Source organism: Chrysochloris asiatica, unplaced genomic scaffold, assembly GCF_000296735.1.
Source record: "Chrysochloris asiatica unplaced genomic scaffold, ChrAsi1.0 scaffold00303, whole genome shotgun sequence".
Classification (NCBI taxonomy): domain Eukaryota; kingdom Metazoa; phylum Chordata; class Mammalia; order Afrosoricida; family Chrysochloridae; genus Chrysochloris; species Chrysochloris asiatica.
The window spans coordinates 143,440-158,686 of NW_006408821.1; the positions used below are offsets into that span (position 1 = coordinate 143,440).

Consider the following 15,247-nt stretch of genomic DNA (forward strand, 5'->3'; position numbering starts at 1 on the left):
AGGAGAGCTATGAAGCTGTCTGCTCTCATAAAGATTAAGTCTTGAAAACCCTGCATAGTAGTTCTACTCTATCTGATATAGGGTGACTAGAGTTGGGATCGACTTGATGGCAGTGAGTATTTGATGACTTAGCGTTTAGGCTATTTTTTTATACTTTTCTACTACAATGAATAAACTTGTCTGTATATCTATTTGTATTATGAGGTAGGTAAATTCCTGGAAGTGGAATTTCTGAGTCAAATGTAGTTCATATGTAGTTGTGCTAGTTATTGCCAAACTCCTCTCCATAACGGTTGTGTCATTTACATTCTCATTACCAATGGAGGAGAGAAGCTGGAGAACCCTAGGCTTAAAAACAGAATGTTTTAGACTTTTAACTTTTGGTCAGTCTTACAGTGAAAAATGGCATTTCAGTACAGCTTTACTTGTAATATAGCTTATCTAGAACGAGCTTGATCATCTTTTCATATACTTACGGGTCATTTTTATATCTCTTTTTTTGTGTAGGAAAGATTTGTTCACGTCTTTTGCCTTTTTTGTTTTTTTTTTAAATAAGGACATTTTAGTGGATTTTTCTGTCTCTAAAATAAATTTATATATGCGTTCTGTTTAGCACTTTCTAAGTGCCAAGCACAGTTTGAGGCTTTTATTGCTGTTGTTAAGTGCTGTGGAGTCGGTTCCTCAACTGATAATGAAAATGCAAACAAGATTTTAATCCTTAATTGTTAATCATTCTGCAAGTAGAGTCCTGGTGTGGTGCTATGGGCTAAGGCACTAGATTGCAAGGTCAGTTTGAACCACAGATTGGAGGTTCAAGCTCACCAGCCACTCCTCGGAAATCCTATACAGGGTCACTATGGGTTGGAACGGACTCAACGGCACTTAACAACAACAAGTGTAAAATAGTTTCCAGAAACTTAAAATCCTATAGAGTCACATTCACACTTACCCAAATATATTTTAAGGAAACATCCATTAATACTTCTTTCTAGAAATGCCAAAAGGACGATGCCAAAGAGCCAGGCCAAAATAGGGCAGAAATTTTCAAGAAGGCATGCAAGCATTGTTTGCAAAAAGTAATATAACTTTAGTTTTTCATTTTCTCCTACAGTTATACATCTTCAGAGTGATCCATGTAGCAGACAGCTCTGAACAGACTGATGTTTTCTCTCAATGTGCAACACACTGCAGTTTTCCACAGTGGTGGCATCAAGCCTCTTACAACTTTTTCACCTTCAGTTGCCTCTTCATCATCCCTCTTCTCATCATGTTGATATGCAATGCGAAAATCATCTTCGCTCTGACACAAGTACTTCATCAGGACCCCCACAGTATGTATTCATGGGATTTAGTCTTAATTGTGGGTAAACAGTTTTTAAAGAGCAATACTTAAAGCTGAATGTCATTTACTACATACTAGGTACTGTTGTAAGCAATTCATATATATTAATATTCATAACCACTTCCTGAGGTATGTACTTTTATTATCCCTAATTTACAGATGAGGAAATTTAATATCTCCTGCTGTTATAAATTTACACCATGGAGGATAAGCATTAACAAACTGTTCTTGCTGGATCATAAGTAAATAAAAGATGCATTGATGTCCAGTCAATTCTGGGTATCAGAGAACTTGAGCCATAGGATTTTCAATAGCTGAGTTTTCAGAAGTAGACTGCCAATCCTATCTCCCAATCAACTTCTGTGTAGACTAGAAACCCCAACCTTGCAGCTAACAACAGTGTGGTAACCATTTACACCACCCACACTATTATTAAGCACCCAATTTCTAGAATATAACAAAGCATAAACTGCTAACTGCTAGCCAGTAATTTGTTAAAAGTAAGCTATTCTATTGCATAGTCAAATTTCCTATATCCGCATAAGAACCATGTGCATATGTGTGTATGTGTGAATTGAGTATGCAAAATCGTTGCATATGTAACTATTGTATCCAAAATTTCACAGATGTAGTTGTGCCTCTTTTGTTTCAGTAATTACATGTATTTCCCAAAATGTAAATTTATGACTTTATAAAGGAAACATAGCTATATTGGTGTGACATCCAAATGACAATAGCATAGTACATAAGCTATAGCTGTTACAACTTAACAGGAAAAACATTTTAATTACTACAGTGTGCTCACTTAGCAGATCATTTCAAAAAAGATATAATTATGATGGTGCTCTATTTACAGGTACTTGGGAAGTTTTCATACTGCCAGCATAAAACAATAATTGATATTTCCAATAAAGTATCCTACAAAAACAATTTGCCTTCAAAATCATCAAAATTCACTTATAATGGGACTATGTAAGATAAAAAGCAAATAGACATAAATCCCAAATGTTGCTGTTGTTAGGTATCCTTGAGTTGGTTCCAACTCCTACCCACACACTACACAAAGGACAAAACACTGCCTAGTCCTGCTCCATCCTCACAACTGTTACACTTGAGTGCTGCTGCCACTCTGCCAATACATCTCGCTGGGGCTCTCCATCTTTTCACTAATCCTCCTCTTGAACTACTTCCAATTTTTCTGGAGTCATATTTCATATATTCCACATTTCGATTATTAATGGATTTTTGCAGCTGTCCCTCCTTATTTTGATTTGTGCCCCATCAGCAAATGTAGGTCCTGAAAGCTTTACTCTATTTGCATCATCATGGTCAGTTCTGTACTGAAGAGACAGCTCTTTCATATTTTGAGTAGCTTCCAACCTGAGGGGTTCATCTTCTAAGCACTATATCTGGCAATGCTCCACTGCTCCAATGCTCCTCCACTGTTACTCACACTTCAGAAGTAGTCCAGTGCTCCTTCTTCCTAGTCCTTCTTAGTCTGGAGTTCAGCTGAAACCTGTCCACCATGGGTAACTCTGCTCCTATTCAAAGTACCAGTGGCATAGCTTCAAGCAATCACAGCAACACACAAACCACACAAACTGACAGACAAGTGAAAAATCCCTAGTAGAGAGAGATTAAGGAATGTGAGTAGTGTAGAAAAGCATAGAAACAGAAAAGAGACAGAAAGCAACAGTTAAAAACAATACTAAATCTATTCAATTAATCTTTAATTTAGTCAACTAATATATACTGACCACTCATTATTGCTGAAAAAGTGCATGGTGGAGATACCACGGTGAATAAACCAAGTCTAATAATGATCTGCTCTTACAGAGTTTACAGTTCAGCAAAACTTGTCACTGAGTTTTCATTGACTACATTCTGATTTATGGTGACCCCAAGTGTTGCAGAGCAGAACTGCGCTCCATAAGATTTTTAAGGCTGGAAACAGATCACCAGACCTTTCGTCTAAGGCACTTCTGGGTGAGCTCAAATGACCAACATTTCAGTTACTAGTCTAGCACTTAACCATCTGTGCTGCCCAGAGATGCCCAGACAGAAAACAATAAAACAATAATCAAGTGTGATGATAGTCAAAAGAGGACAAGAATCGCAACATGTTGCAAAGTCTCTATTCTTTCAGAGTTAGGTTTGAACTGCAATCTCGGTGGTTCAAACATACTAGCCACTCTTTGGAAATCCTACATCAGGTTATATGAGTCAGAATCCGCTAGGTGGCACTTAACAATAACAACTCCCATTAATTATTTATTACTTCTATGTTACTTGGAGTCCTGGTATAGATTAAGCACTGGGCTGCTAACCACAGGCTGGTGGTTCAAACCCACCAGCTGCTAGTGGGAAACACTATACAGAGTCACTATGAGTCAGAACCAACTCAACAGCACTTAACAATAACAACGTTACCTAGGCTCATAGATATTGAGAAATAAAATGTGTGAAAAAAAGAAAAGCACTTAGTAAATGCTAATAAAGCCTATCTGACCATAAACCCATAACCTGTTCAATAAGCTACCTATTTTTTAAAATTCCTAGTCAAAAATTAATTTTATAATTAAAACATCATTCATGTAATGTTTTCCTTCACATTTCTACTCTTGGGTGATCAATGAATAAAATGTTACAACATGACTGCTTCTTAATAACATAGTCTATTTCCCTCAAAAAAAAATACAGTGTGTGAACAGTATTTTTTATTTTACAATAGTATTAAAGGATCTCTGGTAACCTGGTAGTTACGAATTGGTCTGCTAACCTCAGGGTCAGCAGTTATAAACTATCAGCTGTTCTGCAGGAGAAAGATGAGGCTTTCTGCTCCAGTAAAGATTTACAGCCTTGGAAACCCTGTACAAGGTCGTTATAAGTCGGAACCAACTCCATGGCATATAACAACAACATCAACAACATTCTGATTATGAAATACAATAACAAATTTTGAGCACTCAAAACAGAATTTCACCTTTAAAAATTAAGTCATAAACATTAAATAAGCAGAATGATTGTTAAAATCAGCAATTCCATTAAAGACTAATGAATTTATTCACATGAGGAGTAATCTATCAATTTTAAGGGATGTATTCATGCTCCTGCAAATATTCACAGCCTCGAAAACTATATACAGGTTCACTATGAGTCAGAACCCACTCAATGGCACTTAACAACAACAAATTGAATGAAAAATTAAATAATTTTAGACTTAATAGAAAAAATCATACAATTAATGTAGCTAATTTTGGGCAACACACTTTTATCTATGCATGAAATCATAGATTTTAATCTTTATTGTACTTAGTGGCAGAGATACTCATATAGAGAACGCAATATTTTTGTAAGCAACTAAGCTCAACATTTGCCAATTCTTTCAAAGTTCTATTTTAAGAGTTTAAGTACCCTTATATTTCAAAAATTGGCAGTTCAAACCCACCAACCCCTCCAAAGGAGTAAGATATAGCAGTTGGCTTCCTTAAAGATTTATAAGCTTGGAATGCCTCCGGGGCAGTTCTACTCTGTCCCCTACAGGGTCACTATGAATTGGAATGAACTTAACAGCAATGAGTTGTTTTTGTTAAGTGCCATCAAGTTGGTTCCGACCCATAGTGACCCTGTACAGGGTTTCCGAGGCTGTAAATCTTTACGGGAGCAGAAAGCCTCATCTTTCTCCCATGGAGCGGCTGGTTTCGAATTGCTGACCTTAAGGTTCGCAGCCTGATTCGTAACCACTAGCTACCAGAGAGCTCCTTAACAGCAATGGGTTGGGCTTGGTATACTTCAAATAAAAATTAAGTTTAGTAGAAGCTTAACTTTTCAGAGCACTGTCACCTTTAATCTTTTCTGTTCATTATGTGACAGTAGAAAATTTGGAATAAAAACATGCATTTCAAACAAATTGTCATTATTTAAAATATCATAATTTATTAGGTTGAATTAGTGATTTTGTCTTCCTTTTTGTCTGTTTTGATTTTACGGAAAAAATGGTCATTCAAAACCTACTGTTTTCTCTAATAGAACTACAACTGAATCAATCCAAGAGCAATATACCAAGAGCACGGCTAAGGACACTAAAGATGACGGTTGTGTTTGCCACTTCATTTACTGTCTGCTGGACTCCTTACTACGTCTTAGGAATTTGGTACTGGTTTGATCCTGAAATGTTAAACAAGGTATCTGACCCAGTAAATCACTTCTTCTTTCTTTTTGCACTTTTAAATCCATGCTTTGATCCACTTATATATGGATACTTCTCTCTGTAATGGATAGACTACACCAGAAATTATATAAGGAAAGAGCAAGGTAACGAATTTCCCCACTTGGGAATGACAAACCCAATAGGTACAGCATGTTTATATGCAAATAAGACAGGATTTAAGGCTAATTTACCATCCTTATTTTTTTAGAAACCACTTTCTCAAAATCCTAACTTTAAGGAAAAACTGTCAGAAAAAAGAGAAATGTTTCTTTTTAATCAACAAGTTTCTGAACGAATCTCTGCTCTTCCTGATTTCTTAAGTACATTACTTAGGCTTTTCATAACTTTTCCCTTGTATAACAGTATTTAATATCTAACATAACCATGGTCTATAGTAAAGAGATGCCTAAAAGTAAGGTTGTGGTCCTACCCTCAGCATGCCTTGGAGAGTTTTCTCAAAAGGGGCTTGGAAGCAATTACAATTTTTTGTTACAGTAATATAAGAAGACAGAGTATTTCCCTAACAATAAAATCAAGTTTCCTTCCTTTGGTTAAAAAGAATCCATGCAATGAATGTAATTCTGTTTTCTAAAACAAACAATCCTATCAACTACTTCACCAACGTGACAGGACATTTGAGTAGTTCTAGAGCCATTTTTATATGGTACAGGTTGTGAACTACCTCTATATAAAGGATTTAGAGGGATTAGGATGTAGAGAAAGGTTCAGGACATTCCTCTAGCTGTACAGTCTAAGAACCTTATGGGGATTAACTGTGAAAATAATAAGAGTACTTTTAAATCTTATTATTTAAAAAAAAAAACTTATACTGGCTAAGTTTCACACATAATATTCAATATGTATTAATAATATGGGGGATTCTTTTCTATTTTCTGATTTTATAATCCATAATTACTGAAAAAATCAACATGGAATCGAAGAGTTATACACAAGCAAAAAGATATTTGATGCACAAAAAAGAGTTCTGGGGGGAAAAAAATGTCGTTTCAATCTATACAGGCCCTACAAGACAAAAGAGAGTACTAGAAAAAAAAGAAAGACTGTAAATTTGAAGCCAGCACTCCTTTGTATTCACAGTAAGTAGGATGCTTTTAAAAATATGACTACAAAACAATACCTCTTTTATTTCAGGCCTGTTTCTATCCATTCCATGAAAAGGGGAATGGAAATAATGGAGTGTAACAATCATTAAATAAGAAAACCAAGAAAAGAGAGTTAAAAGAAATTAAAGAATTAAACAAAAAGCAGGTAAAATATCTTTATAGTCACATGAGGTAGGTAGTACTACACAAAAGATGAAACGTAGTTGCAGAAAGCAAATGGCTATTTGAGTAGTGGTGGGTCTTTCGTTTTCCTTTTCTTTTTGGTTTCTTTAGATATTTTGTATTATTTTCCAATTCTGTCTATCTCTGTCATCACTGAGTTCCTTCTTTCTACCCTTTCATTCATCTCCTCCTTTTTTACTAAATCCTGGTAGTGTTGTGATTACGGTGCAGGCTGCTAACCTCAAGGTCAGCAGTTCAAAACTACCAGTCATTCCATGGGAGAAAGATAAGGCTTTCTGCTTCAATAAAGAAATACAGCCTCAGAAATCCTATGCAGATGAGTCAGAACCGACTAGAAGGCACTTAACAACTCCACTGCACTTAACAACAACATCAACACACCTTCAATTAACCAATCCATGGCCCAACTCTACAGCTAAAATGAGCAAGGCTCAAAGTTTATAGTGTGCTATATGAATCGGGCTACGAACCTTAAGGTCAGCAGTTCGAAACTACCAGCTGCACCGCAGGAGAAAGATGAGGCTTTCTACTCCCGTAAAGATTTACACCCTCGGAAACCCTATACAGGGTCGCTATGGGTCGGAACTGACTCGATGGCACATAACAACAAAATGCGAAAAGTTAACTTTCAAGGCATGAATATTGATAACCAAGAATCTCGTTAGATGACACAGGAATGTAGATAACACAAATTCCCCTACTATTCCTAAATTACTTTCTCTAGATTTAGCTACGTATTCTAATACTTTCCACTAGATTTAAAGGCAAAAATAACACATATACAGGAAACAATCTAAGGGCTTTAGTACATATGTGTTTGCTGAATGTGTGTAAGCTCGTTTCTTATACAGCCAAAAGACTATCATACTTGGATATTTTCTCAGGTATATCTTGATACATTAACTAAAGGGCTATTCAAATTTTTGATACAGAAGTCCGTAATCTATGGTTCATGCACAAAACTACATTTCAATGTAATTTGTTTTCTTTAGTCCTGATTGTATTATTGTATGTATTTTTAAACACTCTCCTGAAGAAAGTATGACACCACATTGCTAAAGGCAATCTGGTACAAAGAATGTTGAAGAACTCCTGTCAGTTTTACATACTTATAAGAACATTTTGCAATAAAAATATATCAAAATGTATTCATTTGTTTTTACACATGTATAATAATGTTTAGAGTCCTGGTATGGTACTCTAGGATAGACACCAGATTGCTAACCACAAGGTCAGCAGTTCAAACCCACCAACTGCTCTTTGGAAACCCTACTCAAAGTCACTATGAGTCATAATCAACTGGATGACAGTTAACAACAACATAATAATGTTAATATTGAAACTGGATTATTTCAATTAGCCTAATCATCCTTTTCAATCTAGAAATTGCATTTCAGTTAAAGGTATAATGTAAATACTATGGCCCATGAATTATAATGTAGATGTCGATTTAAACTAAAATTCATAGTCCAAAAGGAAAATGTGGCTATTGAATTAAAGATACACCACTTACCAAAAAGTATTTTATATTTGCTATTACAGACATTTTCTCTATTTCCAATCATAATAAAAGAAGGTTTGTTGGGAACAGCAAAGTGTTCTGCAGCGTAAAGGAACCTTGGTGGCACAATGATTTAGCACTCAGCTGCTAACAGGTCAGCAACTTGAACCTACCAGTTACTCTACAATAGAAAGTGTGGCAATCTGCTTTTGTAAAATTTTGCAGTCTTAGAAACCCTATGGGGCAGTTCCACTCTTTCCTATAGGGTACTATGAGTTGGAATCAACTCAATGGTAGTAGTTTTCATTTTGTTGTTTTTTTGGTCTGTAGAATAAATCTAATATAACAGATAGCTAAGATTCTATCATGATTGTCACCTTTATTTAGTCTATAAAACTGGTTAAAAAAATTTTGCTTTCAGCAATTCAATTTAATAAAGTAGTGACATTAATGACAATGAACTGAACAAAGATTACACTAATTCAATTTCAGTATAAGAAATAGAGATATCACATGTTAAAAATACCCTATGAACAGGAGGGGAGGGCCATATATCATAAGCCTATCTTCCAGGGAGACTGTTGTTATTAAGTGCCATCAAGTCAGTTCTGACCCATAGTATAGGTTTTCCAAGGAGCAGCTGGTGAGCTTTGAACCACCGACCTTGCAGTTCAAATGGCTTTGCAGTCTGGTACGTTAATCCACAATGCCACGCCAGGACTTTTCCAGGGAGATTAAGTCAGTGTAAATGAGTTACAAATTTCTTGAATGTGACCTAGTCTCCAACTTGCTTGGTAGTCACAAAGAGATAGTATTTCATTAAGGCAGTTAAAGCATTCTTTAAATTTTCATCTATTTAATTTTGGTCAGATTTCAAATGTTAAACCAATGCTTTGGGCTTATCTAATTACTATAAATTGTGTCCATATGACAATAAATAAAAGAATAAAGTTCAATTTAATATTGCCTATCATTTTTTTGTGCTTGGATGTTAAGTAAAAAATCAAATTTGTAACAATTATTCCAGTCTTTAAAATCATATATAACATACACAAATGCATGTATAAGAACTATGGAAGAATATATGCCAAAAATGTGAGTAGTTATCTCTGAATGATAAAATATTATTTAACTTTCTTCCTTGTGAATTCCTATAATGAATATTTTCAAAATGAACATATATTGCATTTGTAATGAGAAAAAACACAATAAATGTTATGTGTCAGTGTTTGTATGGCTTGTATTTTATGTATCACTGCTTATGAGAATGTTTTCACTGTTGTTGTTGTTGTTGTAAGGTGCCATTTTCACTGTAAGTAATAGAAATGTCATATTAGAAATGATATTTATCTTCTCATATTACAGAAAGTACAGAGGTAAGCATGCTGAGCTGATTAATAAAGACCTTTGGGTTAACTTCTCTGCCCTCCATTAGGCTTTCCTTTTATGACTAGGAGTTGGCCATCTCATTTTGAGTCCAAAGCATACAGAAAGAGTGGTTTATCATTGTGCATTTTTTTCCCTCAGCACATCCTTAAATTGGCCAGAACTGGGATACAAGTTAAAATAGTATACAATTTAAAATGCAAAGCACAAAAATGAAATACAGTTCTTCCACAAGAGTAGAAATACCTACAACTGGACTGAGAATCTGGATTATGGCACAAGTGAGCAACATAAGCCTTCCAAATAATTGGAAATATGAAATTCTGAAGAAAAGAATGAGAGGACAGTTGGATGTTTGTTTAATGATTGATACACAGATGAATGGAAAAGAATAGAGAACCCAGAAATAAATCTATTCATTTATGGATATTCACCTAAGTCCAGATGTAATGGACTCAAAATGAATATAAGGAATAAGTACTTCTGGCAAGATGGCAGATTAGGCAGTGCAGTACACAGACCCTCTACAACAAAGACATGAAAGACCAATTGAGACAGACACGATGACAATCCTGAGTTTCAGAGGAAAGGATAAAAACGTGGAGTAAATGCGAACTAGGAGAAGAGCTGAATAAAAGGTTCAAGAGAGGAGGCAGGCAGGTGAACTGTCATCTGACCTGATGCAGTATGATCATCTTTAACTTTTGCAAGCATCATCTGATTGAAACAGTGGCCTGACTACAGTTATGGAAAATTAATTTTAACAAGGGCAAATTCCACTCAATGGGTAAGAAACAGTTTCTTTAATAAATGACGCTGACAAAATTCAATATACACTTGTAAAAAAAAATGCAACAGGACCCATATTTCATACCATGCACAAATATTAATTCAAATCAATCAGACATAATTGCTAAAACTAAATACAATAAAGTTCACATGTAGGAGAAAATTATGAGACGTAATTTTCCTTTTCTTTAAAAAGAAAAAGAAAAGCTAACAAACATAAGTACAAATGCAAGAATAGATGACAAACTAAATAATTGGGGCCTCAGAAATAAACATTTACTAGATAATTACATGTCTATGGAGGAGAATATTGAAAGTGCCATGGGCTGCCAAAAGAACAAACAGATCTGTGTTGGAAGAAGTACAGCCAGAGTGTTCCTTGGAGGCCAGGATGGCCAAACTTTGTTTCTCATACTTCAGACATATTGTCAGGTGGGACCAGTCACTGGAGAGGGATATCATGTTTGGTAAGGTTGAGGATCAGAGAAAAAGAGGAAGACCCCCAGAGCAATGGATTGGCAAAGTAGAAGCATCAATGGGCTCAAACGTGGCAACAATTGGTTGGCCCAGGACCGGGTGTGTTTTGTTCTGTTGTGCATAGGGTCGCAATGAGTCGTACCAACTTGATGGCACCTAACAACAACAAGATAATTACTAACTAGATAATAGCTGTTGCTAAGTGCTGTCGAGTTGTTTCCAACTCATAGCAAACACGTATAGGGTAGATGAGGAGCAGCTGGTGGGTTTGAACCACCAACCTTGCAGTTCATGGTCCAGTGCTTATCCTAGAGCACCACACCAGTATAAGTGTTGTTGTTGTGAAGTGCCGTAGAGTCAGTTCCAACCCATAGCGACCCCGTATAGGGTTTCCGAGGAGCAGCTGGTGAGCTTGAACTGCCGACCTTGCAGTTCAAATGGCTTTGCAGTCTGATGCATTAACCCACAGAGCCACACCAGGACTCCCACCGGTTTAACAGGCATGTATTAATTTGAGTGAAATGAAAGGCAACGTACTATAAGGGGATTATCAGCACAACATCACTAAAGAAAAGGATGCAATGGAGACGCACAAGAGTTTAAAGGTAACAAAGGTAAACACTATTACATACAGAGCCCTGGTAGCATAGTGGTTATGAATCGGGCTGCAAATCACAAGGTCAGCAGTTTGAAACTACCAGCTGTTCCCTGCTCCCATAAAGAATTACAGCCTTGGAAACCCTGTACAGGGTCACTATGAATCGGAACCAACTCCACGACACACAACAACAACAACAGAGCCCTGAAAAAAAATTAAACATTATGCTCATCAGAAGATTTCATCCAAAGTTTAAAAGACAACCAGTAGATCTGGGGAGAAAATTTTTGGAAATGGTAAATCTTATTATTTTAATTTCTAAAATATATCAAAAAGTCAACAATGCAACAACTCAATAACAAAAAGACAACAGCAATTAAAAAATGGGCAAAGGATATAAACAAACACTTCACTAAAGACAACATTCAAGCAGACAAACACATAAAAAAAACGCTCAAGTTCATTAGCCAATGTTGTTGTTATTAAGTGTGATCAAGTCGATTCCAACTCATAATGACCCTGTTTAGAGTTTCTGAGGAGTGTCTGGTGGTTTGGAACCAGTGACCGTGAGCTTAGTAGTCCAGTTCTTATCTTACACATTGGCCATTAGAGATATGCAAATCAAAACTACAATGAAATATCATCTCATCCTGGCTAAAATGACATTGATAAAAATAAAAACTAGAAACATATAACAACAAATGTTGGCAAGGATGGGGGACAATTACAATCCTTGCATTCTAGTGGGACTGTAAAATGTAATATCCACTATAGCAAACAGTATGACAATTCCTCAAAAAGTTATAAATAGAAACACCTCATAGAGACCTAATAGACAAGACACTGACATATACACACACCTTGGTTCACTGCAGAGTTATTCACAATAGCAAAAAGAGAGAAAGAGATTAAGTGCTCCTCAGTGGATGAATGGATAAGCAAAATGTGGTACAGTCAATGGAATACTACACAAATAACATATTATAACGTGGGTAGATCTGGAGGACATAATTCTAAGTGAAATTAGCCAATCACATAAGAGCAAATAAATGATTCCACTTTTTAAAAAGAAGAGAGAGAGAAACCAATGTTTGTTGGTGGTTATTAGTGATAGGGGTGATGGTGGAGAATCACTCTCTAGATTGTAGATACTTGCTATTTTTGGTGACAGGAAAAGTAGCACAGAATGTGGATGTACACAGAAGAAAAGAATCTATATGTGCACACATACACACACACACAGAGAGAAAGAGAGAGTAATGCGCTGGACTGCAAAGTCGGTTTGAACTTTAAGATTGGTTATTCAAGCCCACCAGCCGCTCCTTGGAAACCCTATACAGGGTGCCTATGAGTCAGAACTGACTCAATGGTACTTAACAACAACATATACTTACACAGAAAGAGAAAGAGAGTCCCACTGTAGAATAAGTACTTGACCTCCAGGCTGGCAGCTCAAACTTACCACCCACTCCTCGGAAACCCTATACAGGGTCACTATGAGTCAGAACTCATTCGACGGCACTTAACAACAATATATATATACAGTTAGAGATACTTCTCAGACATAACCAAACATTTTATGAAAATTGTTTTCTAAGTTTGAAGGTCAGAACCTTAGTCTCATGGGACAACTCAATCTAATTGGTGTCACAAAATTCATGTTCTGAATCTTAGTGAGGTGAGTAGCACTTGGGGTCTTAAAAGCTTGTTGTGAGCAGTCACCTAAGATACAACTATTAGTCTCTACACATTAGGAACAAAAGAGGAAGAAGAAAACCAAAATCTCAGACAAGAAGTTAGTTTACAGGGCTAACAGCCGACACAAGTCACAGTCTCACTTACCTTGAGATCAGAAATACTAGATGGTTACCACTACAGACCAGTCTTACCAGGGCAATAATAGATGTGCCTTGGTAAAATGAGAGAAAAAGTGTGGAAAAGAACTCAAATTCTTAAGATGTCCAGATTTACGGAAACAATTGAGACTACAGGACTCCCTGCAATTGCCCTGAAATACTCTTTAAACCCTTAACTGAAACCATCCTCTGAGGTCACCTTTTAGTAATATGACAGATTGGCACAACAAATAAAGGATATCACCGGTGACTATTATTGTTGTTGTTAAGTGTTGAGTTCAGTTCTGACTCTGTCTAGGATTTCTGAGGCTTTAAATCTTCAGCCTCGCTGAGAGCATAAAGCCTCATCTTTCCCCAGTGGAGCATCTAGTGGGCTTGAATCACGGACCTTGTGGTTCACAGTTCAATGCTTATCCTTATGCTATTGAGTCAGTTCTGAATCATAGCAACCCTGCATAGGGTTTCTGTGGACCAACTGGTGATCTTGAACCATCGACCTTATGGTCAAACCAACCTTATAGTCAAACCGACCTGACAGTCCAGCATATTAGCCCACAGCACTATACCAGAACTCCATCTTTGACGATGGTAGTAGTGGTGTGTGGAGTTGGTTCCCACTCATAGCAACCCTACATAGGGTTTCCAAGGCTGTAAAACTTTACCAGAGCAGAAAGTCTCATCTTTCTCTCATGGAACAGCTGGTAGTTTCGAACAGCTTAATGGGGCAATGAAACTACAGTACTGGAAATGGAACAGCCAGAATATAATTAAAGAGAATATTAGAGAATGTTCACACACTGTGGAAGATGTAACTAATGTCACTAAACAATTTATGTAAATTGTCAAATGGAAAACTGACTGCGTAAAGTTTCACTGAACACACATGCACACAAAAGAATGAAGGACATAAGAATGATACACCAATTTGTTATTACTCTGCATGCTTGTCTCTACGCTAACCTCACAAATCAATTCCAACTCACAGTGACCCTATATGACAAAACAGAATTGCTCCATAGGACTTCCAAGGTTGTAAATCTTTTTCCTTTTTTTCAAGTTCTTATTGTTAATTGAGTGAAAAGTATCACTGTTGCTACTGTTAGATGCCGTCGAGTCGGTTCCAACTCATAGTGGCCGTATCTATGGACAACAGAATGAAAAATTGCCCAGTCCTGTGCCATCCTCAAAATTAGGGATGTTTCTGAGCCCATTGTTGCTGCCCCGTTGGGATCTTCAATCCATTTTGTTGAGAGTGTCCTCTTTTTCATTGACCCTCCATATTACTAAGCATATTGTCCTTCTCCAGGGACTGAGCACTCCTCACAGCATGTCCAAAGTATGTGAAACGAAGTCTTACCATGCTCCCATCTAGGGAGCATTCTGGCTGTTTGTTCTTCTTCCAATACAGATTTGTTTGTTCTTCAGACAGTCCGTGGTACTTTCCATATTCATTTCCAATACCATAATTCATATGCATCAATTCTTCTATAGTCTTTCTTATTCATTGCCTAATTTTCACATGCAAATGAGGCAACTGAAAATACCATGGTTTGGGTGGGCCCACTTACTCCTCAATCTGACACTTTTGCTCTTTAACACATATACAAAGGTCTTGCACAGCAGATTTGCCTAATGCAATATGTCTTTTGATTTCTTGACTGCTTCTTCCATGACTGTTGATTGTGAATCCAAACAAAATGAAATCTTTGACAAATTCAATCTTTTCCTCACTTAACATGATGTTATTTATTGGTTCAGTGGTGAGGAGTTTTATTTTCTGT

The 15,247-nt window shown here is 36.5% G+C and overlaps 1 protein-coding gene across 2 annotated transcripts in view; it reads left to right on the forward strand.

The window, feature by feature from the left end:
* The window catches only part of GNRHR (gonadotropin-releasing hormone receptor), a 31,723-nt gene extending 25,959 nt beyond the window's left edge, over nt 1–5,764 (forward strand). Inside the window, exons 2-3 of one of the 2 annotated variants that reach the window (XM_006874814.1) lie at nt 1,112–1,331; nt 5,372–5,764. In XM_006874814.1, the coding sequence (XP_006874876.1) occupies nt 1,112–1,331; nt 5,372–5,616 (465 nt within the window). In that variant the 3' untranslated portion in view covers nt 5,617–5,764. The remainder of the gene's footprint in view (nt 1–1,111; nt 1,332–5,371) is intronic. The other variant, XM_006874815.1, reaches the window with a different exon arrangement.
* The last annotated feature ends 9,483 nt before the right edge of the window (nt 5,765–15,247 follow it).